The following is a 27,414-nucleotide window of genomic DNA, read 5'->3' on the forward strand; positions in this document are numbered from 1 at the left end:
GATTGTTGGCTTTAGTAAACACACAGTTTTGGGAACTACGATTCATAACGCACGATAAAAAGGCATATAGCGAAGTGGCGTGATCTAACTTGAGGGATCTCATGTTTGGTATGATTCCATGTTACAAATAGGCTAATGGTCTTTTCTCCTCCGATTAATCGTTGGCGTTGTTGAATATGGGAATGACTGCTGTGTCCACTGCTATACTGCGTTTCTCTCTATGTCTATGGATGTGCTTGTCCATAACATGCGAGCAACCGTCGCCAGAGGAAGGTACGTGTTTTAGGTGTTTTGACCTACTTTATTAACTTCGTATCGTTTTCATCGTATTTTTTTCTGCAAATCAGACGGCAGTACTGCACTACACAATAACGCCCAATACAATCAACTATTTTAATTCCTCTTAATTCATGTTGAAAAAAATATATTCACGAATGCCTAACGAAAATGGGTTATTTATAATATTGTGGATTTTGCACAATATATTCATAGTATAGTCTGGCAGAAAAAAGTAGGGCAGGAAAAGTAGCACACATTTGTAAAAATATATATTTTTATAAGCCAACTGTTGAATGTTTATTTTTTGAAACTATATGAAAGATACATCACCAAATACCCAATATGATAAAAGTACATGGGAATACAGTATATACAAGTTTTTGCTAACTGACTGATAAAAATCTCCCTCTATCACTACTTCCAACCCATCTCTCTCTTTCTCCATCTTCTGCCTCTCTTCTCATTCTAGAGGAGCTGTTCAGTACTGTTAAACAGACAAAACTGGAGTGGAGTTCTACCCCAGCAAAGGCCGTAAGCATTCATTTGCAGACATCCCTTCTACACCATAGAGAGCTTATTGATCTGTACTTGGAAACACTGCTGGGATCTTACAGAGTAAAATGTTCAGTGTTAATTCAACTCTAACTCTAGCAAAGAACACATGAGTCCAATTGGGAAATTTAACACAGAACATTTTACTGTGTACAGCTGTTCAGAAAGTGGCTCTTGTGACCGTGCTTTGAATCCTCAGTCAGTCGAAAGATAACCCTGTGTCATATTGTACGGTTCATACCAGGAATGCACAAGGAATTCTCTGAAGTAGCCATGGTTGGTGACTCCTTTAAAAGCTGTACAGGTGCATTACAGGTGGCACCTAAAACATATAATTCCGGGGGCAGTTATAAAATAAGCAGGAGTAATATACAGTCAGGTCCATAAATATTGGGAAATCGACACAATTCTCATCTTTTTGGCTCTATACACCACCACAATGGATTTGAAATGAAACGAACAAGATGTGCTTTAACTGCAGACTTTCAGCTTTAATTTGAGGGTATTTACATCCAAATTAGGTGAACGGTGTAGGAATTACAACAGTTTGTATATGTGCCTCCCACTTTTTAAGGGACCAAAAGTAATGGGACAAACTAACAATCATAAATCAAACTTTCACTTTTTAATACTTGGTTGCAAATCCTTTGCAGTCAATTACAGCCTGAAGTCTGGAACGCATAGACATCACCAGACGCTGGGTTTCATCCCTGGTGATGCTCTGCCAGGCCTCTACTGCAACTGTCTTCAGTTCCTGCTTGTTTTCCCTTCAGTTTTGTCTTCAGCAAGTGAAATGCATGTTCAGAATCGGATTCAGGTCAGGTGATTGACTTGGCCATTGCATAACATTCCACTTCTTTGCCTTAAAAAACTCTTTGGTTGCTTTCGCAGTATGCACTGTGAAGTGCTGTCCAATGAGTTCTGAAGCATTTGGCTGAATATGAGCAGATAATATTGCCCGAAACACTTCAGAATTCATCCTGCTGCTTTTGTGCGCAGTCACATCATCAATAAATACAGGGGAACCAGTTCCATTGGCAGCCATACATGCCCACACCATGACACTACCACCACCATGCTTCACTGATGAGGTGGTATGTTTTGGATCATGAGCAGTTCCTTTCCTTCTCCATACTCTTCTCTTCCCATCATTCTGGTACAAGTTGATCTTTGTCTCATCTGTCCATAGGATGTTCCAGAACTGTAAAGGCCTTTTTAGATGTTGTTTGGCAAACTCTAATCTGGTCTTCCTGTTTTTGAGGCTCACCAATGGTTTACATCTTGTGGTGAACCCTCTGTATTCACTCTGGTGAAGTCTTCTCTTGATTGTTGACTTTGACACACATACACCTACCTCCTGGAGAGTGTTCTTGATCTGGCCAACTGTTGTGAAGGGGTTTTTCTTCACCAGGGAAAGAATTTTCTGTCATCCACCACAGTTGTTTTCCGTGGTCTTCCAAGTCTTTTGATGTTGCTAAGAATGTTGTTTTTAAGAACACTGATAGTGACAGCTCTTTGGATCTCATATTGAGAGTTGACAGCAACAGATTCCAAATGCAAATAGCACACTTGAAATGAACTCTAGACCTTTTATCTGCTCCTTGTAAATTAGATAATGAGGGAATAACACACACCCGGCCATGGAACAGCTGAGCAGCCAATTGTCCCATTACTTTTGGTCCCTTAAAAAGTGGGAGGCACATATAGAAACTGTTGTCATTCCTACACCGTTCACCTGATTTGGATGTAAATACCCTCAAATTAAAGCTGAAAGTCTGCAGTTAAAGCATATCTTGTTCGTTTCATTTCAAATCTATTGTGGTGGTGTATAGAGTCAAAAAGAGGAGAATTGTGTCGATGTCCCAATATTTATGGACCTGACTGTAAAAGTAATGGACCAGGATTTTAAGTCTTACTGTGAATGGGAAGTAACAAGGCCCCGGTTATGAATGGGTAAATTATAGAAGACTGAATTGTTAAATGATTCATTATGAAAATATAAAATGATACATTGATTTCACAATGTGGTAAAGGATTCTGCTGTTAAAACAGAAGTAGAGTCAAAGAACAGATTGTAAAAAAAAAAAAAAAAAGCTCTGACAACTTTTTCCATCCTAAGAGAAAAAAACAACTTTTTTTGTCTTCACTAACATTCTAATATTAGAAGCTAGAGTAATAGGAACCAGAAGTTTCCTTCCTTCTTCTTTTATCCTGATCACACTTCTGCATTCTGAAAACTACGTCCGTCTGCAATGTACCAAAGTGTTCCTGGGATTTCATTGCAGTGGAGTGAGGTGAGAATGAAACTGGGGTCAGAGACCGAGCACCCTGTCAACCAAGCTTGCAGTTCGAAGAGTGGCCCTAGGACCCTGTGGAGTGGCTGGATCTCACAGAAAGATGCCGGGGGCCACACGCTCTTCCTGGATCTGACCTTCGCTCAGGAAGATGAGGCCTCTTCTCAGTTGAGTCCCTTGTTGGTGTTTGTCCAAGAGTCACCTCGCCCTATTAGGCGTTTTTCCAGTATGAATGAAATCAATCTTCTTGAACTTCGAGCTCCACATCCTTTTCACGAAACAGCCAGCTTACCTGACAAACAAAACCTCAACGTCAACCAGGGCCTACCACTAGGCCGTCGCCTCCAGAAAGGCCTCCACCTGGGATTTTCTTACTCCGGCCCCTGCCTGTTCATCGCTTCCATCAGGCTGTACTATTGGAAATGCCCAGGCTTTGTGGAACACCAGGCCAGTTTTGAGAGAGCAGACGGAGGGTCAGAGCTGGTGAGCGGAGCCTGTGTGGAGAATTCGGTGGAGATTTCACCACCCAGGAGGGAGTGTAACACCAACGGTTTCTGGGGTCCTCTGCAGGGCCAGTGTGACTGCCTACCTGGGCACCAGGAGGCCAGAGAACTTTGTGTTGGTAAGTGGGACATCAATGCACACACACACATACATGGGGGCTCCTCAGTCCCCAATTGAGACATTTCAGACAGTCATCCTTATGCACCTTATTAATGATTTTTTTTTACTCAGCTTGCAGAGCTGGAACCTACAAATCAGCTATTGGGAGTGGGGGCTGTAGCCCATGCCCCCCCAATAGCAAAACAGATGGAGAGGGGGCAGTGGAGTGTGAGTGTATGCTGGGATACTCTCGTGTGTCTGGTGACCCCACTGAAATGGGGTGTTCAAGTAAGTGTTTACATTTTTAAAACAATATTTTGAAAATGTCAGAGGTAGACATGTTAATATCTGTCAACATCTGTGAATTCTGACCATTCTGAACATCTGTAAAAAAAACAAAAACAATAATGGCCATGTCTTTTGTTCAGTTGCAGTGCTATTTCCCGCTCTCATGTTGTATAACCACATGCGTTTGATTGACATTGCAGAGCCCCCCTCATCTCCACAGAAGGTGAGAGTGAATCGTGTGAGCGACTCCTCTTTGGAGCTGCGCTGGGACCCGCCCTTTGACCTCGGCGGGCGGGCGGAGGTGTGGTACGATGTGCAGTGCTGGGAGACGGAGCAGGACTCCGGGGAGGAGTGGCAGCCGTGCGGGGACGCCGTGCGTTTTTACCCAAACCGCCGCAAACTGAGCGACACAGCGGTCAACGTCACCGGGGTGGACCCTCGCGTGGACTACCGGCTCTCAGTGGAGGCAGCTAACGCCATATCCGCGGTGCAAGGCAGAGCAGGCTCGGCTGAGTCCGTTACCATCCACAGATGTGAGGGGGACAGGGTCTCATTGCTTTCGTTTTGTTTTCCTTGCTGTTGCTGTTCAATTGATGCAATCAGTTGTGGTTTCCCCCTTTAAACAACCCGCACAGAAAAAACATATAAAAAACATATATGTGAAATGTATTTCGCAATATATGCAAGACAGGGTGGCACGGATGGTGCAGTGGGTAGCACTGCCTCCTCACAGCAAGGAGGTCCTGGGTTTGAATCCCCGTCGGCCGGGGCCTTTCTGTGCAGAGCCTGCATGTTCTCCCCGTGTTTGCGTGGGTTTCCTCCGGGTACTCCGGTTTCCTCCCACAGTCCAAAGACATGCAGGTTAGGCTGATTGGAGAGTCTAAATTGCCCATAGGTATGAGTGTGTGAGTGAATGGTGTGTGTGCCCTGCGATGGACTGGTGATCTGTCCAGGGTGTATTCCTGCCTTTCGTCTAATGTATGCTGGGATAGGCCCCAGCCCCCTGTGACCCTGTTCAGCATAAGCGGGTTAGGATAATGAATGAATGAATGAATATATGCAAGATATTAAACATTTGCACTAAATATAAAACAATTTAACTTCATATATTTTAAAGATAAGATATAAGAATATATTTGAGGAAGGACAGACATATATTTGCAATCTATTTGAAATATATGGCAATATCCTGTATATATTTTTCTCTGTGGGAAGGATGTTCTTGCACAGTATTTTAAAGGGAACATCCTATAAGATTTGCTGGGTGGAAGATATGCTTAGTCCTGAGGAGAACATGCCTGATTTTAATCTACCCCACTGAAAAAAACAAATGTTGTTTTTCTTGTTAAAACTTATTTAATGTTTTTTTTCATGTCTGTTTCTTTTCCTTTATTTGAATGTGTCCTTCCATGTATTTTTGCATGCATGCTTGTGTGTGTACTCTTGCCTGTGCGTGTGGGTGTGTAACTGTGTGCGTTCATGTCCGTGAATATATGTGTATGCAGGGAAATATGATGTCATCCACACCCCTGCCCCCCCTAAGGAGGATCCTCCGTCAGTTTGCAGAGCTGGAACCTACAAATCAGCTAATGGGAGTGGGGGCTGTAGCCCGTGCCCCCCCAATAGCAGAACAGATGGAGAGGATGCAGTGGAGTGTGAGTGTATGCGGGGATTCTCTCGTGTGTCCGGCGACCCCACTGAAATGGGGTGTACAAGTAAGTGTTCAGTATACATAATGTCCAAACATTCATATGTCAGCTGTCGGTGTGCTTATATTGTGGCAGGACCAAGGATGAGGCCAAGGTATGTCTAGGGTTGTGCAATAAAATGTCAAACTAAAAACACAAACTGTGTTATTTTGGGGTTTGGAAGGAACACAAAAAAAAAGGAAAAAAACACAAAAATATGGAATGCACGATTTGGACAGGGATCCACAAAGAGTGCAAACAAATTCAGATAAAAAAAATAGCTTGGTTGCAGAGCCTACCTTCCCTTAGTATGTCCCTTCTCTATAAGTGACCAGCTGAACTGGTTACCACAGCACAAATAAAAGCCAAATCCATAATCCAAATGAATCATAATCCCAGTCCAAAAACAGTCTGGACCAAAAGTCAACAAGACTCTTTGTCTTCTCTTTTTCCACTGGCCCTCCACACATTCCCACACTGATACTCACACCAGAGAATGATCTGCCGCCTGTTATTGGCAGTTGATTGCCTAACTACCGCATTCTTCCCCAGGAGTGTTGTGCTGTACCCCCAGTTGATCAGAGGAGAGACATCATACCGTCACTCAAAGACCAATGCCTTGGTTCTGCCACAATATATTTGTTCTTAATTTAATTCACTGAACTCTGAATAGATACAAAAAATTGGGCTTTTTCATTACGTTACATTAATGGCATTTGGCAGATGCTCTTATCCAGAGCGATGTACAGTTAATTAGACTAAGCAGGAGGCAGTCCTCCCCTGGAGCAATGCAGGGTTAAGGGCCTCGCTTTACGGATCTTAAAGTGGCTACATCGGGGATTGAACCACCTACCCTACAGGTGCCATTCATGTACCTTAACCACCACGCTACAGGCTGCCCTGTATTTTTGCAGTCTCATGTTACCTAGTGATTTGATCAAATCAGAACCTGCCCCATGTTGTAAGATCCTGATTATTCAGTCAACTAAAATTTAATGTAAAATGCATATAATAACAAGAGCATTTTAGTTTTTTGAGCAGAGGTAGCTCACATTGCTGCCTGACCAAGCGATGGCCAACTAAGCTACCCCGTTTAACTGACAAAGCTACTGTAACTTATACCCAGGTAACATGGAATCCAAACGTGCTAACTATAGAAGATAACGAATAGCTAACGTTATATTAATTGAAGTCTGATAAAACCTAAGAAGCAAGCTAGCTAGCCAAAGTTTGCCAAAGCAAGCTCAATAGCAAGCAAATATTTTCAAAGTTTCTGTTAACCAAGCTACCTGTGGACTACCGGGAAAAACTGCCAGTTACTTATAAAGAGAAGCTACTTGCGGTGTTCAAATGAAAACACCGCTATTGAACTGAGACACCGATATGTTTTATTGCGATCGATAGATAGCTCTTTATTTAAATACTAAAAATACTAATAGAGTATGTTAAGAACAGTTATGTGTGTCAACATATGAGAGTATAAAAGTATAAAAGTGCAAGGTGTCCATAATAATAAATAGTCCATAAAAATAAATAGTGCAAGGTGTCCATAATAATAAATAGTCCATTTAGAGGTGACCAGTGTGGGCCTCAGGAACCGCCATGCCAACCTGAGGAATCACCATGGCAAGCATTATACAAACGAATGGCAGAGGGAATAAAGGAGCGTCTGAAACGTGTGAATAGCTGGCTTTCGTCTAGTTAGCTAACATGGACCTGAAGTGTAAGCCGGCTCTACATAGCCGTTTGGTCTGCCATAGGTCCAGTCGGTAATGTGTCATAGGTATGTAGGCGGAGCCTTCCGAAGGGGGAAAAACAATAATGCAATGGGGGCGACATTAGCTGAGGAGGTAAGAGCAGACGTCTGGCAGACAGATGGTTGCCGGTTCGATCCCGCCCTGGGTGTGTCAAAGTGTCCCTGAGCAAGACACCTAACCCCAAATTGCCCCTGACAAGCTGGTTGGTGCTTTGGCATGGCAGCCAATGGCAGCCAATCGCTGGATGGTGTGCGTGGATGGGTGAATGACAAGCATCAATTGTACAGCGCTTTGGATAAAAGCGCTATATGAATGCCAACCATTTATATAGCCTAATGCCCTTAGCTGTTGTTAGCCATGGGCTTCTTGGCAATTAAATAAATGTGCAAATCCGGGTTTTAAACCTGTATTCTGTGCGGTAAGGCAAACGGCTTCCTGGAATTTTGAAAATGGCTATTATTTTAATATATTAATACATTTTGTGCTCATTTAAAGACTTCCCTTGGGTGAGGGTGAGCCTGGAGAGATGATGTTTTTGTGGGCATGTCCGCTCTTGCTGACTGGATCTATCTTGTTACAAATCTGAAGCGCACATGTGCGTTTCAACAAGGTATTGCAGTCAGCAAAAACTGTCGATTGTAGGCTGGTCTGTACTGAGTCCGACAAAAATAGTAAACTTTATTTCAGTCCCTTTCATGTTATTTGGCAGAAATAGCTGATAAAAGTGCCTAAAAATGTACAAATGCTTGTCGCTGGGGCGGTACCATATAGCTGGATAAAATTTCACCCCTAGTCAGCAATATATAATTGATTTGTACCCAAAAAAAACATTACTGTACTTTCTGGGTACATTTCGGAAGTTTCATCCCTGAAGAACTGTCCACCGTCTGCAAGTGTATAACCACACGTGTTTGATTGACATTGCAGAGCCCCCCTCATCTCCACAGAAGGTGAGAGTGCATCGTGTGAGCGACTCCTCTTTGGAGCTGCGCTGGGACCCGCCCTTTGACCTCGGCGGGCGGGCGGAGGTGTGGTACGATGTGCAGTGCTGGGAGACGGAACAGGACTCCGGGGAGGAGTGGCAGCCGTGCGGGGACGCCGTGCGTTTTTACCCAAACCGCCGCAAACTGAGCGACACGGCGGTCAGTGTCACCGGGGTGGACCCTCGCACGGACTACCGGCTCTCAGTGGAGGCAGCTAACGCCATATCCGCGGTGCAAGGCAGAGCAGGCTCGGCTGAGTCCGTTAACATCCACAGATGTGAGGGGGACAGGGTCTCATTGCTTTCGTTTTGTTTTCCTTGCTGTGGCGGTTCAATCGATGCAATCGGTTGTGGTTTCCCCCTTTAAACAACCCGCACAGAAAAAAAAACTTAAAAAAATATATGTGAAATGTATTTCGCAATATATGCAAGACAGGGCGGCACAGATGGTGCAGTGGGTAGCACTGCCTCCTCACAGCAAGGAGGTCCTGGGTTTGAATCCCTATCGGCCGGGGCCTCTCTGTGCGGAGTTTGCATGTTCTCCCCGTGTTTGCGTAGGTTTCCTCCGGGTACTCCGGTTTCCTCCCACAGTCCAAAGACATGCAGGTTAGGCTGATTGGAGAGTCTAAATTGCCCATAGGTATGAGTGTGTGAGTGAATGGTGTGTGTGCCCTGCAATGGACTGGCGACCTGTCCAGGGTGTGTTCCTGCCTTTAGCCCAATGTATGCTGGGATAGGCTCCAGCCCCCTGCGACCCTGTTCAGGATAAGCGGGTTAGGATAATGAATGAATGAATGAATGAATGAATATATGCAAGATATTAAACATTTGCACTAAATATAAAACAATTTAACTTCATATATTTTAAAGATAAGATATAAGAATATATTTGAGGAAGGACAGACATATATTTGCAATCTATTTGAAATATATGGCAATATCCTGTATATATTTTTCTCTGTGGGAAGGATGTTCTTGCACAGTATTTTAAAGGGAACATCCTATAAGATTTGCTGGGTGGAAGATATGCTTAGTCCTGAGGAGAACATGCCTGTTTTTAATCTACCCCACTGAAAAAAACAAATGTTGTTTTTCTTGTTAAAACGTATTTAATGGAATCATTTTGTCTTTTTTTCATGTCTGTTTCTTTTCCTTTATTTGAATGTGTCCTTCCATGTATGTATTTTTGCATGCATGCTTGTGTGTGTACACTTGCCTGTGCGTGTGGGTGTGTACCTGTGTGCGTTCATGACCGTGAATATATGTGTATGCAGGGAAATATGATGTCATCCACACCCCTGCCCCCCCTAAGGAGGATCCTCCGTCAGTTTGCAGAGCTGGAACCTACAAATCAGCTAATGGGAGTGGGGGCTGTAGCCCGTGCCCCCCCAATAGCAGAACAGATGGAGAGGATGCAGTGGAGTGTGAGTGTATGCGGGGATACTCTCGTGTGTCCGGCGACCCCACTGAAATGGGGTGTACAAGTAAGTGTTCAGTATACATAATGTCCAAACATTTATATTTCAGCTGTCGGTGTGCTTATATTGTGGCAGGACCAAGGATGAGGCCAAGGTATGCCCAGGGTTGTGCAATAAAATGTCAAACTAAAAACACAAACAGTGTGTTATTTTGGGGTTTGGAAGGAACATGCGCGTTTCAACAAGGTATTGCAGTCAGCAAGAAAAAACTGTTGATTATAGGCTGGTCTGACGAAAATAGTAAACTTTATTTTAGTCCCTTTCATGTTATTTGGCAGAAATAGCTGATAAAAGTGCCTAAAAATGCTTGTCGCCGGGGCGGTACCATATAACTAGATAAAATTTCACTCCTAGTCAGCAATATATAATTGATTTGTACCCAAAGAAAACATTACTGTACTTTCTGGGTACATTTCGGAAGTTTGATCCCTGAAGAACTGTCCACCGTCTGCAAGTGTATAACCACACGCGTTTGATTGACATTGCAGAGCCCCCCTCATCTCCACAGAAGGTGAGAGTGCATCGTGTGAGCGACTCCTCTTTGGAGCTGCGCTGGGACCCGCCCTTTGACCTCGGTGGGCGGGCGGAGGTGTGGTATGATGTGCAGTGCTGGGAGACGGAGCAGTACTCCGGGGAAGAGTGGCAGCCGTGTGGGGACGCCGTGCGTTTTTACCCAAACCGCCGCAAACTGAGCGACACGGCGGTCAACGTCACCGGGGTGGACCCTCGCACGGACTACCGGCTCTCAGTGGAGGCAGCTAACGCCATATCCGCGGTGCAAGGCAGAGCAGGCTCGGCTGAGTCCGTTAACATCCACAGATGTGAGGGGGACAGGGTCTCATTGCTTTCGTTTTGTTTTCCTTGCTGTTGCGGTTCAATCGATGCAATCAGTTGTAGTATTCTTGTGGTTTCCCCCTTTAAACAACCCACACAAAACATACACTCAGTGAGCACTTTATAAGGTATTTATTAGACTTCTGCTGCTGTTGCCTATCCACTTAGAGGTGTGATGCGCTGTGTGCTCTTCTGCAGACCACTGTTGTAGTCTTCAGTTATTTATGTTACTGTCACCTTTCTGTCGGTTTTGACCAGTCCCCTCTCCTCTGATCTCTCTCAGTAATAACGCATTTTTGCAGGGAAACCTGATGTCATCCACACCCCTGCCCCCCCTGCCCACATCAAGGATGATTCTCTGCCTGTTTGGATATTAGCTGGCGGGATTGGTGGCGGAGCACTGCTGCTGATTCTGGTCATCACGGGCGTTTGTTATAAGCGACGCAGTTACGCCAAGCTCAGGTAAACACACTCTCATTCAGCCCCTCAGCCAAATGTCTCAAAGTAGGTCACAAATTCCCACCTGGGATCTGAAACCCGGGCTCTCCCTCATTCCAGTGAGCAATTTAGAGTCGATTTAGAGTCACATTACAGTGCAGTTAGGCGCAGTCCAGTGTCACAGGGCGTGGGAGGCTTAAAACAACAAAACATGCGACAGTTAAAGGGGAGGGAACAGTCCGATTCAGTTTTATTTGTGTCGTGCTTTTTACAGCAGACTGTCACAAAGACACTTTACAGAGTGGCAGAAAGGCAAACGCCAAACCTGAACCCCCAAAATAACTAAAAACAAAAACTCTAGAGGTGAGAACAACTCCCCAGGATGAGATGTTGTAATCACTGTCTTGCTGTTTTGTTTGTTTGTTTCTTCTCACTCAAGTCCAGACCTAGAGCTGGCTCTTCTGCCCACAACAACACAGATGATTTACCGTCGATCAGAGCAACATGACATCACACCTGGCCCCCAGCCAATCAGCAGTGAGTGGAAAAAACCGAAGCTTATTAGGCAATAGTTCAAAACAAGTACTAGTTTTCAACTTCTTTGTGAATACAAAAACTCATTTTAACATTCACATTTTTTTTTTCACTCCTTGGTTCTGTTTCAGGAAAAGTATTTAAGGAAACTTGGATAAATTGCAATTATCAATAATTTGCATTATCGTATTGCCAGGATAAACACTGAGATTTAGTGTAAGCATTTGTTTAGAGATTTGTCTCATTACAGAGATAACTCCTCCACATTAAACACAGCCTTTTATGTTGATGTTGTCAGTGTTCAGTTTCCTTTTCCTGTTCTCGTACACATGCTTGTGTTTACTTCGGTCTGGTCATTGACTTCCCATCCTCTGGGCTTATCCTCTTTATTACCCCATCATTGTTCTTTTTTCTTTACTTCTTCTGGCATCTCTCAATTCCTTCTTCTTTTCCCTCTCTCCTCCTCGGTCCTGTCTTTCACTTCTCCTTACGCTTCCCCTCATCATCCTGTCTTCTCTACTCCTCCCCGTCTCGCTTATCCTTTCTTTTCATTTTTCCACCCTCCATCCCTCCCTCAGCCGGCCAGCTTCTGGAAGGCCTATGTGGCCGACTGCAGACCAGTCTGAGGGACATGCTAGTGGATCGTGGGTGTCTGACCGTGGGAAAGCCACTGGGTGTAGGTGGGTCTTGCCCAACTCTGACCCCACACATTCAGTCACACCCAGTCACATCCAGGCACATCCTGTGACATCCAATCATATCAAGTCCCTTCCAGTCCCATCCAGCTTTATCCTATCATATCCAGTCACATCCAATCACACCCAGTGATATCAAGTCACATTCTGTCATACTGTCACATCCAATCACATCCCATCCCATCACATCCATCCAGTCACATCCAGTCACAAAGAGTTTGATTTGTTTGTGTGTTTGCAGGAGAGTTTGGGTCGGTCTATGAAGGAGCCTTTGCCCCACAGGAAGGAGATGACATCAAAGTTGCAGTGAAGACAATGAAAGGTGTGCACTAGGTCATGAGGTTTGACCTTTGTTATTTTTAACCACCACGTTTATTGTTTTGGCATAGGCATTTCCATTGACTTAAAAGTAGCTAGTTAAAAAAAAAAAAAAAAAAATCCATTTAATAATGACAATCCCTAATTGGTTTCCCTGTGTTTTATTCTCAGTGGGAATACACAGCCAAGATGACCTGGACTCGTTCCTAAAAGAAGCAGAGATCATGCAAGGCTTTGATCATGATAATGTGGTCAAACTACTTGGTATGATAAGCCCATCTTTGTGTTCACTCTAACTTCCTGAAATCCAGAAGTTCTACAGGGTGATGCTCATTGGCTGAAGCATATGTCAATAAGTAATTTAGCTAATTAGTGTGCTATCTAAATATTTAACCATTACCATTATAATGTCATCTTCAATGACGTGTAAACAGACATTGAGTTTTATCTGAAAATCTGAATATTTAATTGATAAACTATGGGGGAAAGTGAAATATTCCCAAACAGGAAATATGTGCTTTGGATATTGCCGTACCCCACAGGGTACACTCACACTGCTGTGTTCCAGAGTGGCTGTAATGAGCGTGTGTGTCCTGCAGGTGTCACCCTGGAGCAGGAGCAGGATGCCTCTGTCCCCACGCCGATGCTGATCCTTCCCTTCATGAAACACGGAGACCTGCGACGTTTTCTCATCGCCACGCGCTACAACGACGTACCCATGGTAACACACTTGGGTCTACATGCTCTCTCCCTCTTATATGTGCACACACACACACACACACACACACAGGCAGACACACACATTTGATATTTGATTATCAGATGTACCACAAATACATTTATTAATTAATTGACCCAAGTGTGGTAATAATTCTGGTATTTATGATCTTGTGTCATGTTAAATGTCTACTTTATTCTGTTTGCCTACATGTTTTTGTTTGTGTGTATTTGGGTTTGTATGCATTATTGATTATCCACGGTATTTGCACTTATTCATGTTATTGGTTCTTTGAAGCACTTTTTAACCTTTTAGATGAATAAAGCTAGCTTTTCTCATAAGTCAGAGATGTGATTGGCTGACTCTGTCCCTGTCTCAGTTTGTGCCCTATCAGAGCCTGCTGCGCTTCATGATTGACATCGCAGCTGGAATGCAGTACCTCAGCTCTCACAGCTTCGTCCACCGGGATCTGGCTGCACGCAACTGCATGTGAGTCCCGCAGGTGGCGCCACTGAGTCAGCCAAGATTAAACAGGCTCTGTATTAGGAGTAGCTCTCCCTTTTATGTTTTTGGGTCACACCTTTCAATGACGTGCATGAATCGGCATTAACTACTGCTGTCATTAACATTAATTAATTGACGTACAAATGCATTTATTAAGTTTGAAATTAACTGGTAATATATGTGTTAACTACCCACTAATGTATTAGTTACCAGACTATTTATACATTAGCAAACCATAGGATAAACGTACAGTCAGTTAACAATGACCAAATAACAGTTAAAAAAAAAATTCAAATATGAATTGGCATTAACTAATGTAGTCGTTAACATACATTAATGATGTACAAATACATAAACAAAGCTGTACAGATTGACTTCTCATTTGCTTGTTTACAATGACATTAGTTCATGCCAATTCATGTGAACTTATTATAAAGTGTTACCAGTTTTTGTAGTGAGCATGTTCTACATTTAACATACCCACCTTACAGTACATAAATAATCTCTTTTAATTTCCTTTCATAATGTTAGAGGTATAGCTGTGTACACACAGTTTTAGCTGTATTGTGAGATCTAGTTTCTGTTAACAAGACTAATTGCTGGTCTGTTTGACTAACCATAAATGTATTGATTATAGATGGGCCGTTTTTGGTGATATTGCACTTTTGTACCCCTGAGACTAGCACTGGTTTTGCCCACTTTTGTGAGCTGCTCTGGATGAGAATGGCTGTTGTGTGAATGTAATGCAATGTCTGACACCCACAGGCTGGGGGACGACCTGAGGGTGTCTGTGGCTGATTTTGGCCTCTCCAAGAAAATCTGCAGCACCGACTACTATCGGCAGAATGCTGCTGTCCGTATGCCAATAAAGTGGATGGCAATCGAGAGTCTTTCAGAGTCCATCTATTCTGTGAAAAGTGATGTGGTGCGTTACCTTTTTGTTGGGGGGGTGGGGGACTCAGGGACAAGAAATACAATAAATATTCAGTTAAAAAATGTTTTTCCTCCCAAATCTCAAAACAAAAAATTGAAATAAACTCTATGTGTTGCGTCTGTACCAGTGGTCTTTTGGAGTGACCATGTGGGAGATTGCCACCCGCGGAAGGACACCCTATCCTGGGGTCCACAACCATGAGCTTCTGGACCTCCTGGAGTCTGGTCATCGACTGAAACAGCTCGATTTTGAACAGGACCTGTGAGTTCACCTCCTGAATGCAAATCACAGAGTTAAGCCAATGATTCACAATTTGTGTAGCAAGATTCCCGGGCCATGTGCCATATACTATCAATCATTCTCAATATTTTTAATAAATGACAGCAAAAAGTGAGCAGGGAGCTTTTGTAAACTGTGAACAGGATCATTGCAGTAGGTTGGCAGCAGTGTGTGTATCTGTGTGTGAAAGTGCGTACATGCATGGATGAGTGCATCTTTGTGCGGGGAGGGAGGTAAACTGACTTTTGCTATGAAAGATAGAAGCAAAGTCAGTTTTGGGTATGTTAATTTGAGGAAGTGCTGTTCCAGAAAACAACTTAATAGGCAAACATGTAGTTTAAAAATAGTGGCTCACTGTATTTAATCCCCCACTTAACTTGTCAGTTATAAGGTAATGCTGAGTTGCTGGAGCAGAGACCCTGTGCAGAGGCCAGGTTTTGGGGAGCTGGGGGAAAAGCTCAAGGCTATTCTGTCAAAACTGCCGCCCCTGGAGGCCAGCGAAGAGGTGCATTACATCAACCAGGGCCTGGTGATGGCCAGCCAAATGACACCTGAAGAGGAGGACCGAGAGTTTGAGGAGGGGGCAACGGGCAACATCTACCTCGCCGGCCCTGTGGCTGTCAGCCCCCCCATGGAGGAGGAAGATGGCTACCTGTTGTGGAGGAACAATCAGACAGAGAAGACCTGTTGACTGGCCTTGACATTTCACATTTCCGTTTTCATGAAATGCCTCGGATCATAAAACAGCCCCAATATGTCTTCCAACCAGAATACCAAAATAGGTTAGGATGGTGATAGCTTCAGCTGTCGTTATGGTACTATTAGCCTGGACACGTTGGCCCTCTGATGTAAGGTAAATCTACCGAGCTTGCAACGATGTGCTTTTAAAAAATCTAAGGTCAATTACGTCCTTTGATGAATCATCATGACCTCATCTTGGTGGGGTCTCTAACAAGAGTCAATTTTCTGGGAACATCTTTATTTAAAAATGCCAGCCAATTAGATCACATCGCATACAGCGATATTTGACTAATCACTGAAAAAAACTTTTATCCAATGTCCAGTGGATATCTATGATGTTTTAAAGGCAAAAGACCAACAGTGAAGTTAAATGTGCAATATAAAATCCAAGTGCAAATAAACTTGAAAACCTCACAATTTGAGTTATGTATAGAAGGCTAAATGCGCTTAAGATTACATTTTAAAAGACTTAATTTATGTAGAAAGTTGTGCAAATAAGGCATTACCAAACTGAACCGTCAGGGTCAGTGTTTTTTTGTTTTTTTCAATGACCAATATACATACCACACAGCCTCCTCGGCTGTCTTTTTTTGTGATATTAACAACTGTACATAGTTTTGTGTTACTTTTGGACCCTTGGTGATTACACTCTGATTTCCTTTTACATGCCTTTGACGGATATTTGAGTTTGGGGCAGTGCATACAGACTGTACCCTAGAGTTCTGTACAGTAGTTTATACAGACCCTGAGGGAACGTCATGAGAGTAAATTAACAAATGTATGTGTGGCGCAGGGCCCAGTCAGTGTCTGACATTAATGCCAAGTGAGCTCAGAGAAATGTTAGAAGAGAAGCCAGTTTCATGGGTTGTGTCTGTATGTATGCATTTGTGTATATGTGTCCATGTTGTAATAAATTATGGGAAGAGAAACCCAAAGCACTGAATTAACTTTGGCATTTAAAAAATAATATTGTAATCCTCGTAAATGTGGATATCCATTTCCTAATTTACCTATAAATTAATATATAGCTAGACCTGCAGGAGAAAGTCATTCATAAAAAGCAAGGTGTTGTCATCTGGAAGACATAGGCCTCCAGTAGTTCACATGAATTAAAGTTTTATTCGTTTGGATTGCAAACGTTATGTTGTCTTTCAAGGTGTGTCACACCCCACAGGTAGCCTACTTCTCATAGTCTGCTGAATAAACTAAAATACCAAGACGTTCGCTCCTTTCTATAGATCTGTAATGATCGTCAATTTTATTTGAGATATTTTAGATTTATTTTTAGATTTTATTAAGATAAAATTGCAATGACTGTTAAAGATTCATTTGTATATATCAATTAATTAAAATAAACTTTTTGCTACCCAACTGTTGTTCCGTCTTTTTATTCTAATTTGATTAGTTTTTGTTTTTATCTAAATTTATATGAAACCAAAAACATTTAATGCCGTGCCGTTGGGAACAATATAAATTAGTTACGAATTTGTAGAATATAAATGGAAAACTGCATCAAGGATGGGCTGGTGCTGTAGTAGCTTATTGTCAGTACAACGCGTGGAAATACCACTGAAAAACACAGCATCTTTACCATGGTAAACACAGTCGGCTACATGTACATTTGACAGTAGCCAACTGTTTACGCTCAGTACTCCCAGATTCCGCACTACAACATCCGTGTTGACTTTAGGCGTCCCCAGAGATTAAAACCAGGTGCAGAGAGTTGAAACTGATTGGATTTTTAGTCTATGGACGCAACATAGATTTTTCCTCAAGCGTTTAACAATTTTTTAAAATGAGTAATATTTCTGAATGACTGACCGCTAATGCATTATTGTGCTAGAAATGTGAACGTGACAGTGTCACAGGACTAGATAATAACTTTAACAGTAACTTTAACACTACTAGTTAGTTAAAATAACTTGACATTTAGTAGAAACCCGCTTCCGTAACCATATTCACGAAGTAGCCTAAACGCTTTATTTTATGGAAGTTATCTTCATTATGAATTATAGTTTTAATTAATAAAACATCATGACGAATTAATAATGAATTGATGCAGTCAGGCTTTCTTCACAATAGAAAACTTTAAATTATTTTGCTGAACACACACCTGCTGCTTTAATATCACGTTCATATGTATACACTTAATATTGTTCAGTCTCACATTCAGGCTAAGAATTTTGTCTCCGCTCACTTACGTTTCCTTCTTGTCATATCCCGCAATATCTTTGGCGTCTCCGTGGCGTAATTCCACGTCATTTTTCGTCACTGCCGCACCTGCGCAGCCATCTTGTATTCTAAGCGAGTGGAAGAAAAAAGAAAAATAAACCTGTCTGATAAGAACAGAAATAAAAACGTATTTTTGTAAATAAATGTCAGTAAAACGTTAACAGGACGGGTGAAGAGAGTAAGATAAGTATACTATTAACTAGCTATCTACCGAATCTAAACGTATCGCGTCCATTCGACTGATTTGCTTCCAACAGGAGAGAAAGAGAGGAACTGAGGAGACGAACCATCGACTGAAAAAAACTGAGTCTGACCGGAGGACACGCCATGAATCCCGAATAGTGAGTAGACTCTTCCAGCGCCTGGACATATGTGTCACCTGCTGCTGATAGTGTCAACCTGTTTTAGCGATGTCTCTAACGTTAACGAAAGCGGGTGGTTCAGTAGAAATGTAATTTCAGAGAGTTGTTAGCCAGCCAACAACGCGAATGTAGTGCTTAATAATCCCGATGTTGCAAAATTACAATAGCTGACGTTAACATTACTACTAGACTAGCTAACTAGTTAACGCCACCAAATGTCATAAACCTTGAACATCTGGCGTCTGGAAGGGTACAATGACTACCTAGGACCACCAGCCAACTAGCTAGCTAGCTCACATAGATTAAAGTTACTGATAACTTAGCTAAAGCCTAGCTAACTACCGTTAGCCAACTAGCTTATGTTAACGTAGACTATTGTAAATTGCGAAATATGTCCGCTTGATCTAGTAAATTAGCTACACGATAGCGGTAGCTAATGTTATAACGTTAGCTAACCGATTTTGTTGTGGGTATGAGCTATGTTGGCTGCATTTACCTAGTTTGATTTTCCTTTGACGAGTTAGTCAATTTTACTTGGAAGACCGTGAGTACCTGTCATTTTTTTATGAAGCTAACGTTAGCTAGCTAGCTAGCTAGCTAGTTTGATGGATATGCATGTTGAACAGATGGCAGTGGCTTTGATAGTCTAATCTGCAGCCATTGTGTTGGGAAGATCCAGAAGCCAGACCCACCGTCTGAATTAATTAAGTAATTCAGCTCTAGTGACATAGAGGCCGTGTGTTTTATTGATAGCGCATGATGCGAGGAGCAGCTCGTCAGCAATCTGCTAACGTTAGCTAAATGGTCGAGTTCATTTCCTGGCCTAACTAGACTAGATAACTGTGTAAAGAAAGCTGTTGACCTGCCATTTACCTTGCAGGAAATTCTGGTTTCTGTTATTTTTCATGACTTGTGCTTCAGCTGGAAAACAGTACCTCATAAGACAGCCCTGCCCCCAAGTCGCAGGAAAGGGGGTTTTACCAAGTTTTTAAAATATGGTGTGAACTGAGGATTCTGCCCCCTCGGGATAATAAAGACGCTTTATAAGAATTACAAACATCCCACGTGACCCTGGCATCCGAGAAGCGTACCGTGTCATTCCAGGCCCCTGGCATATGCTGGTATTAACTAATTGCTAATCGCAATGTATCCAGATATTTTATACAAATGTATTTTACATAATTTAATAGCTTCCATAAGTATCCTTTAGATTTCTGCGCCTCTGTGGAATGAAAAATTAATGGAAACACGACCACCACAACAACAAAAATTGGATTAAAGGGAAAACTAGATTTATTTAATTGCTTATTTTATTTGCCGTCCTTAATTTAACCTCTTTTGACTTAATTAATTTAGGTCAGCGAGAACACAGACCTAACATTCACACTGTCCCCCGCATCCGGACTGGTGAACATAGAGGGAGAGGTTTAGAGAAGCTTGCATGTGTCCAGGTCTGGGAATATGCAAGTTACAAAATTTTACATGTAAAATAAAAGCTTTGTAAGGTTTTCCATAAGAATGGTGGGTAGTAGGAAGGCTTGTGACTAGTTTTAGTGTCATCTTTAGTTTGAGAAAAGTGTGACATCGGTCTGTTGTTAAAGTAAGTTATTTTTCCAAAGTTCAGCCTGGTTAAAGCCATTGTCTTGTTTGTCAAACTCATAATGTTATTGTTCTCTTCGCCATGAACACTCACACTTGTGCATTTGCTTATTCTTCTCACAAATTTTTTTCTCCTGCAGTGACTATCTATTCAAGCTCCTCCTGATTGGTGATTCTGGTGTGGGCAAGTCCTGCCTCCTGCTCCGATTTGCTGTAAGTCTTGTCAGTCATGGCCGTCGTGCCAATGGGCTGTTTATTCTTTGTCCAGTTGGCTTCACGATCAGGTTTTTTTTTTACTGTATTGTATATCATAAGTACACATTATGGCACCTCATAGATTTAGACTGGGGTTAGTTGTGCCCACTTAATCCTGATTGTTTGTGCCTGTTTCCAGGATGACACCTACACAGAGAGCTACATTAGTACCATTGGGGTCGACTTCAAGATCCGCACCATTGAGCTGGATGGAAAGACCATCAAACTGCAGATTGTGAGTGGAGTTATGTGCCTGTGCCTCCCAAACCAAAGTTCACTGATGAGAATATGCCTGTTGCCTGCATGTTTTGTAAAGGGATTTAGAGGCATTGAGTTGTTTTGCAAATATTGACAGTATTGGAATTGGTTGTTTTTAAACATAATGGAAATCAACTGTTGCATTCATCTTCCACATAATAAACCCAAAGTAGCCTCCATTTGCAGGCATGCAGCACTTCACTATCCGCCTACAAGGGATATCCTAGGCCGCTAAATGGCTAGATATCCTAGGCCGCTAAATGGCTAGATATCCTAGGCCGCTAAATGGCTAGATATCCTAGGCCGTTAAATGGCTAGATATCCTAGGCCGCTAAATGGCTAGATATCCTAGGCTGCTAAATGGCTAGATATCCTAGGCTGCTAAATGTCTAGATATCTTAGGCTGCTAAATGGCTAGATATCCCAGACCGTTAATTAGTTAGATATCCCACATGGCTAAATTGCTAGATATCCCAAATGGCTAAATCGCTAGATATCCTAGACCGCTAAATAGCTAGATATCTCACACCGCTAAATGGATAGCTATCCCACACTGCTAAATAGCTAGATATCTCACACCGCTAAATAGCTTGATATTGCACACAGCTAAATAGCTTTATATCACACACAGCTAGATAACTAAATATTAGCTAAATCCCTGTCAATAAACTGGTTGGATATCTTGGTTTGATTACTAGCTAGATATCCAAGTCAGGTGTCTATTTAGGTAGCCTGGTCAGCCTGGCTGGATTAGTGTGGCATTTCCCCAGCCTCAAACCAGAACATAATGGTGCTTTCTGCTTTGATGTCTGTGGCTAGATTTTGGTTGTTGCAACGCCCATTGGCTGAATTATCATGAGCCTGAATTAGGGCATGTCCAATCAGATTAGTGAGTCCCTAGCCAAGAGAAGGCCTATTTCTTTCACAGATGCCGAGTCATATAGACTCCTGTCGAACATACCCTAAAACCAAAGAGCTTCCTTGCCTGGAGTAGAGAGGTGTCCTTGTTGCTGTGTATGAGTATCTAACGGCGACAAGGTCACACTTCAGCTCCTTTGTCAAGTGTTTAACCGTGGGTGGCTCTTTTGGTGAAGGTAGCATGCCGTGGTGCATGGATGAGCCCCATCATCGAGGATCGAATCCAGACCATGCCAGTGCTGAATGTGACTGGACAAAGGGCTATTTTGTACGATGGAATACATATTTTGCATAATTGTTTCAGTTTTGTATGATGTAATGTTTGTTTACTGTACCATGTATGATTTGTAACATTTGTTGATTTAGCTGATGCGTTTATCCAAAGCCTTCCAGTTGATTAAGCAGGGGCCAATCCCCCGTGGAGCAATACGGGGGTTAAGGGCCCAACAGCTGCACTGATCTTATCGTGGCTGCGTCGGGGCTCGGTCCATCAACCTTCTGGGGTCCCTGTCGTGTACCTTAGCCGCTACAGGCTGCCCCAAATAGACAAATAATAAATAAATCAATTATTGTTAGTTAGCGGCGATGAAATGCAGATCCCTATCTAGCAACTCCCGCTGGTCGACTGAGCCCCCGCAAACTTTATGTTAAAGCCCCATATGAAAGGTCCTCCTCCGACTCTACTCTATGCGAGTTTAGCTGTAGTCTGTGGTGTGAAAAGAAGCAGCTCATGACACCACATGTTCCGGAGGAGAACAGCGGATGTCTACCCTCTCCCAAATTTGCAGGGGGGACATCTATCCTCTCCCAAATCCGCAGTGGGGTTTCTGCATGAACACATCTGCGGCATTAGAATGGGAATTGGATATGTATAGTCCCTTAATAGGTGACAAATGTATAAAAACACCAATTTTCTTCTTGTATACAACGGTAGATCACGGCTAGTTTGTGAATACTGGTGACATGTTGATTTTTAAAGTTTTTTTCCCCTTACGTGGGGGGGGAAAATGTGCAATCACTGGTAAATTACGAAATTACTATGAGTGACACCAAGGTAGTAGCCAGGTAATTTATGGCAAGTACCCGGCTGTGTCACTCCTTGATTTGAACCCGTATCCCTTCGTTGTACAGAACCTGGCATGCCTCCGTTGCACAAGACCTTTGGTGGTGAAGTCAACATCACGAGACTGCAGAGGGCAGGTGGCCTGGTGTGGCGGAAGTTGACGAGGCCAGCTCACTTTCCATGTCGCTTTGCATACATTGTAAAGGTGGTTTACCTGGCAGTCTCACCTGGACGTTACAAAAAATGTTTGTTTGTGAGGTGCAGTGTGAAGGGTTCTGCAGTCCGCGATCAGGTTGTGTAAAGCGCATACTAAAGGGAGCGTACTGGCAAATGGGGAGAGTGTTTGTGGAGAACCGCTGTGTGCAGTGTTTACTTCCCTGACTGCCAGCTTTCCTATAGAAAAGTTCAGCCAATCGGAATGTGTGCAGTGCTTACCTGCCTCACTGCTGCATGTCTTTTAGAAAAGTCCAGCCAATCAGAATATGTGCAGTGCTCACCTGCGTCTCTGCTGGATGTCGTATAGAAAAGTCCGGCCAATCGTGTGTGTGCAGTGTTTGCCTCGCTCAATGCTGGGTTCCTCCTCTCTCTAGTGGGACACCGCCGGCCAGGAGCGGTTCCGCACCATCACCTCCAGCTACTACAGGGGGGCCCACGGCATCATCGTGGTGTACGACGTCACAGACCAGGTGAGTGGCACAGCCTGCTGGACCAGGAGAGGGCGACACTCAACGGTCCCCAGCAGGGACGCATCTACAGTATATCTGCAGGGGAGAAATATGAGATGGGGCCCCCACTGCATGTGTAGCGCACACACGCAGACACTCACACTCTCTCTCACACACACACACACACACACACACACACAGACACACATGCAAACATGCAGACACAACTCTATGGGCCTCCTGGAGCCACTAGTGTCCAGGAAAGCTTTCCCTTAGTGCCCGCTTATCTCCACCCCAGGTCCTCTGACATGCCTAAAATCCCTGAAAGCCAGTGGTCAGGTGTTGAGTGAGTGTGTCCGTGATGCTGAAGGCTGAGGGCCAGTGGTCAGGTGTTGAGTGAGTGTGTCCGTGATGCTGAAGGCCAGCGGCCAGGTGTTGAGTGAGTGTGTCCGTGATGCTGAAGGCCAGCGGTCAGGTGTTGAGTGATTGTGTCCGTGATGCTGAAGGCCAGCGACCAGGTGTTGAGTGAGTGTGTATGTGATGCTGAAGGCTGAGGGCCAGCGGTCAGGTGTTGAGTGAGTGTGTATGTGATGCTGAAGGCCAGTGGTCAGGTGTTGAGTGAGTGTGTATGTGATGCTGAAGGCCAGTAGTCAGGTGTTGAGTGAGTGTGTATGTGATGCTGAAGGCTGGCGGTCAGGTGTTGAGTGAGTGTGTCCGTGATGCTGAAGGCCAGCGGCCAGGTGTTGAGTGAGTGTGTATGTGATGCTGAAGGCCAGTGGTCAGGTGTTGAGTGAGTGTGTATGTGATGCTGAAGGCCAGTAGTCAGGTGTTGAGTGAGTGTGTCCGTGATGCTGAAGGCCAGTGGTCAGGTGTTGAGTGAGTGTGTATGTGATGCAGAAGGCCAGTGGTCAGGTGTTGAGTGAGTGTGTATGTGATGCTGAAGGCCAGTGGTCAGGTGTTGAGTGAGTGTGTATGTGATGCTGAAGGCCAGCGGTCAGGTGTTGAGTGAGTGTGTATGTGATGCTGAGGGCCAGCGGTCAGGTGTTGAGTGAGTGTGTATGTGATGCTGAAGGCTGGCGGTCAGGTGTTGAGTGAGTGTGTATGTGATGCTGAAGGCTGGCTGGTTCTTCCTCCCCCTGCAGGAGTCCTATAACAACGTGAAGCAGTGGCTGCAGGAGATCGATCGCTACGCCAGCGAGAACGTCAACAAGCTGCTGGTGGGGAACAAGTGTGACCTCACCACCAAGAAAGTGGTGGACTACACAACAGCCAAGGTGAGCCGCTCACCATCCCCAGTGTAGGAATCTGGTCCTTTGTGAAGCAAAAACTATCTTATAAGATTCTGGTCAATAACTATTTTTTACTACAGCAAGAGTCTGGTCGAGGTGTTGACGGTGACCATCCAAGAACGCTGACGCAGGAAATGTATTCTTCCCTACTTCCAGTGGGCTTTGGCTGTTGATTGTCTGGGGTCTATGTTAGCAGTGTACCTAAAGCAGAAAGACATTACAACTGTGCACGCTTCAATATGTGTTTATTTGTCACAACTGACACCGTCAGCGCAATATTCAACAACCATATATGGCACGTCTTGGTCATGTAGTGCAGCCCTAGTTCGGTCCCGTTGGCCTCACCCGCTCCGCTCTGCTGTGCTCCTCTGCAGGAGTTTGCGGACTCCCTGTCCATCCCCTTCCTGGAGACCAGCGCTAAGAACGCCACCAACGTGGAGCAGGCCTTCATGACCATGGCTGCCGAGATCAAGAAGCGCATGGGCCCCGGGGCCACGGCCGCGGGGGACAAGCCCAACCTCAAATTCGACAGCACCCCAGTGAGACAGTCCGGGGGCGGCTGCTGCTAAGGACTCTCCCCCCCTCCCCGCTCGCCCTGCCCTGACCCGTCCTCTCCACTCTCCACTCTCCTCCCCCTCCTCTTCTCTCCCTCATCTGCCCTTTCTTCTCCTGGAGAGAGGGATGAGAGGAGGAAGAGTGGAGGGCATGGGTAAGGACTCCTGACTCACTGGCCCTCCAGCTCTATTATTGTCCCCCTTATACAGAGCTAGAGACGGACTGAGAGAGAGAGAGAGAGAGGGAGGGAGGACATGAGAGGGCACACATTTCAGCCATTTTGGACCTGCCCCCACTCCCCTTTACAGAGGGAAGAGAAGAAACAGATTGGACTTGTTAGTGGGAGAGGGGCAATGCCATTAGTTTCAGATTACAGTTTACATCTCTCACACACACACACACACACACACACACACACGGGCCCACACACACACAGGCATACATTTTTGGGTGACAGAAAATAAATTTGTATTTGTCAGAGGTAGAGAACATGTCACCCGCATTAAAGAAAACTGTTAAAGAAGATATTGGCAATATTCAGCATTCTCATCATAACTGTCAGGTTTTTATCGTTATTATTGTTATCACAGTGGTGTTTTTTTTATTTTTATTGTCTGATTTTTCTTTTTAATCTAGAATGCTTGTACAGCTCACAAACAAACATTGACATTGGAGGTTTGATTCTTCAGGCTTTTTGTTTTTGTCTTTTTTTTTTTTTTTTTTTTTTTTTTTTTTTGGGTGTTATGGAGAGGTTATTCTGGATGAGGGTTGTAAGTGAAGGATATGCTATTCTCTCCAGTATCTGAGTTCTCTCCGGAGTCTTGTGCAGATAGAGCGTGACCACCGTGCCCTGCTCCTGCTGGTGCTACGCCGTGTATGTCTTCATAAGGACCAGACCTCCACCCAACCGTGGGGAATGGCTCCCACAGCTGAAACCTGCCTTTGAGTCCGGTTTAAACGGCATTAGTCGGTCGGTTGGACTGATGGCACCTTGGTTCCGCGGCCGTCTGTGGTTTTCGGGTTTTCTCTCCCGCGGTACCGCTCGTCCTTCACGCCCGTTTCCCGGTCCCTCGCGTCGGCGGTCGCCGGTCCACTCGACCGCAGGCGCGCAAATCTCGGGGTGAAGCGGTTGTGCTGCGGAGGTGTGGCCAAGTGCACGCCTGACCCAAGTTTTCACTTTTAAAGGGCTGCACTGAATTCTGGGTATTCTTCTGCCTGGGTCAGCACAAGGTCTCCCTCTCGTTCTGATACCTGCTCGGAAAATGCGCTGGAGTTCACCTTCAAGACAAGACCGTGGGTTCTTCAGATCTGTTTGCCTGACCAATAGCTGGCAACCGCAGGCTATTTGAGTGAGCTTGGCTTCTTCTTCATTTCTTTTTTGGCCTTTTCCCTTTTTTTTTATTTTTTTTTTATTTACCTCAGGCTACCTGATTTCTTCTGTTAGATTTGTATTCCTGGAACACGGTTAAGAGTTTCTGTCTTTAATCACCGGTCTGCAGTCTGAGATTGTGAATGTAGGGAGGGGTGAAATGGAATGTGCTCGTGGCATTTTGACCTCTGGGCGTCTGCCCCCCCCCCCCCCACCTTCCTCGAGCGTTGTTCCTCCTGTGCGGGTCTCGGGCCTTCTCTAGCTCTCGTGGCCGTGTGTCATTCCTCTAAAGCACAGGTGTCCAACTCCAGTCCTGGAGGGCCGCAGTGTCCGCTGGTTTTCGGGTTGTTCTCAGAACCTGTGGTGCATTTAAGTCATTGATTGGCTAAAGAATCGACACTCCTTGTTCTGGAGGCCTTAATTGACAGCTGATTGAAAGGAAACCTCAAAAACCAGCAGATACTGCGGCCCCTTTGGGATTCAGTTTGACACCCCTGCTCTAAAGCATTCCTCTGATGTGTCAGGCGAGTGGGGAATCTGCAGCCCCTGCTTCCTACGCCCCTCTCTCCCTCTCCCTCTCCCTCTCCCTCTCCCTCTCCCTCTCCCTCTCCCTCTCACTCTCTGCTGCTCTGGGTGGTGTCGCGAGTGTCCTTTCACGAGGCTGCTTTGTCATGTTGTCAGACACACGTGCTGTTTTTTTTTACTATGCTCTCATGAAACGGTTATTAAAAAAAAAAACTATCCCGGCCCGCTCAACGTACTGCAATGGCTAAATTTAAACCGCACCATGATGACTTGACAGCACCTAAAGATTGATCCCGCCCCCCCCCAATGACTGACTTCTCTGCTCTTTGTGAAAGGGGCGTGTCGGGGTCGGGGTCGTTAGATCTTCTAGATCAGCGGTAGCCAACCCTGTTCCTGGAGATCCACCGT

At 44.3% G+C, this 27,414-nt stretch overlaps 2 protein-coding genes and 1 long non-coding RNA gene across 4 annotated transcripts; 2 read left to right on the forward strand and 1 right to left on the reverse strand.

The window, feature by feature from the left end:
- si:ch73-40a2.1 (tyrosine-protein kinase receptor TYRO3) lies at positions 1 to 17,287 on the forward strand. 2 transcript variants are annotated; one of them, XM_061234746.1, is made up of 19 exons: positions 1 to 273; positions 749 to 810; positions 3,117 to 3,747; positions 3,861 to 4,016; positions 4,217 to 4,549; positions 5,522 to 5,731; positions 8,389 to 8,721; positions 9,718 to 9,927; positions 10,410 to 10,742; positions 11,058 to 11,217; positions 11,633 to 11,730; positions 12,306 to 12,407; positions 12,664 to 12,744; positions 12,912 to 13,004; positions 13,340 to 13,461; positions 13,838 to 13,947; positions 14,728 to 14,887; positions 15,024 to 15,157; positions 15,560 to 17,287. In XM_061234746.1, the coding sequence occupies exons 1-19, from the start codon at positions 177 to 179 to the stop codon at positions 15,864 to 15,866; spliced, it is 3,732 nt and encodes a 1,243-aa protein (XP_061090730.1). In that variant the 5' UTR covers positions 1 to 176; the 3' UTR covers positions 15,867 to 17,287. The 2 variants fall into 2 exon arrangements, with proteins under 2 accessions (XP_061090730.1, XP_061090731.1); XM_061234747.1 differs by lacking the exons at positions 4,217 to 4,549; positions 5,522 to 5,731.
- LOC133123988 (uncharacterized) lies at positions 15,297 to 18,493 on the reverse strand. Its single transcript, XR_009708278.1, has 3 exons — positions 18,360 to 18,493; positions 18,118 to 18,216; positions 15,297 to 15,827 (listed from the first exon to the last, which is right to left on the reverse strand). It is a non-coding gene; the product is annotated as an uncharacterized LOC133123988 (long non-coding RNA).
- On the forward strand, positions 18,203 to 27,222 carry rab1ba (zRAB1B, member RAS oncogene family a). Its single transcript, XM_061234755.1, has 6 exons — positions 18,203 to 18,489; positions 20,250 to 20,322; positions 20,504 to 20,599; positions 23,194 to 23,289; positions 24,411 to 24,542; positions 24,932 to 27,222. Exons 1-6 carry the CDS (start codon positions 18,476 to 18,478, stop codon positions 25,124 to 25,126), a joined length of 606 nt encoding a protein of 201 aa, XP_061090739.1. The 5' UTR covers positions 18,203 to 18,475; the 3' UTR covers positions 25,127 to 27,222.
- The last annotated feature ends 192 nt before the right edge of the window (positions 27,223 to 27,414 follow it).

Source organism: Conger conger, chromosome 3 (assembly GCF_963514075.1).
Source record: "Conger conger chromosome 3, fConCon1.1, whole genome shotgun sequence".
NCBI classification, from domain to species: domain Eukaryota; kingdom Metazoa; phylum Chordata; class Actinopteri; order Anguilliformes; family Congridae; genus Conger; species Conger conger.

Excerpts from the sequence above, each read along its gene's own strand:
- si:ch73-40a2.1 (XM_061234746.1), top strand. The coding sequence starts at position 177 with ATGGGAATGACTGCTGTGTCCACTGCTATACTGCGTTTCTCTCTATGT. Across the intron at positions 5,732-8,388 it reads CACTGAAATGGGGTGTACAA|AGCCCCCCTCATCTCCACAG; the intron begins GTAAGTGTTCAG and ends TTGACATTGCAG. Across the intron at positions 10,743-11,057 it reads GTCCGTTAACATCCACAGAT|GGAAACCTGATGTCATCCAC; the intron begins GTGAGGGGGACA and ends GCATTTTTGCAG.
- rab1ba (XM_061234755.1), top strand. Across the intron at positions 20,600-23,193 it reads AGACCATCAAACTGCAGATT|TGGGACACCGCCGGCCAGGA; the intron begins GTGAGTGGAGTT and ends TCCTCTCTCTAG. Across the intron at positions 24,543-24,931 it reads TGGACTACACAACAGCCAAG|GAGTTTGCGGACTCCCTGTC; the intron begins GTGAGCCGCTCA and ends GCTCCTCTGCAG.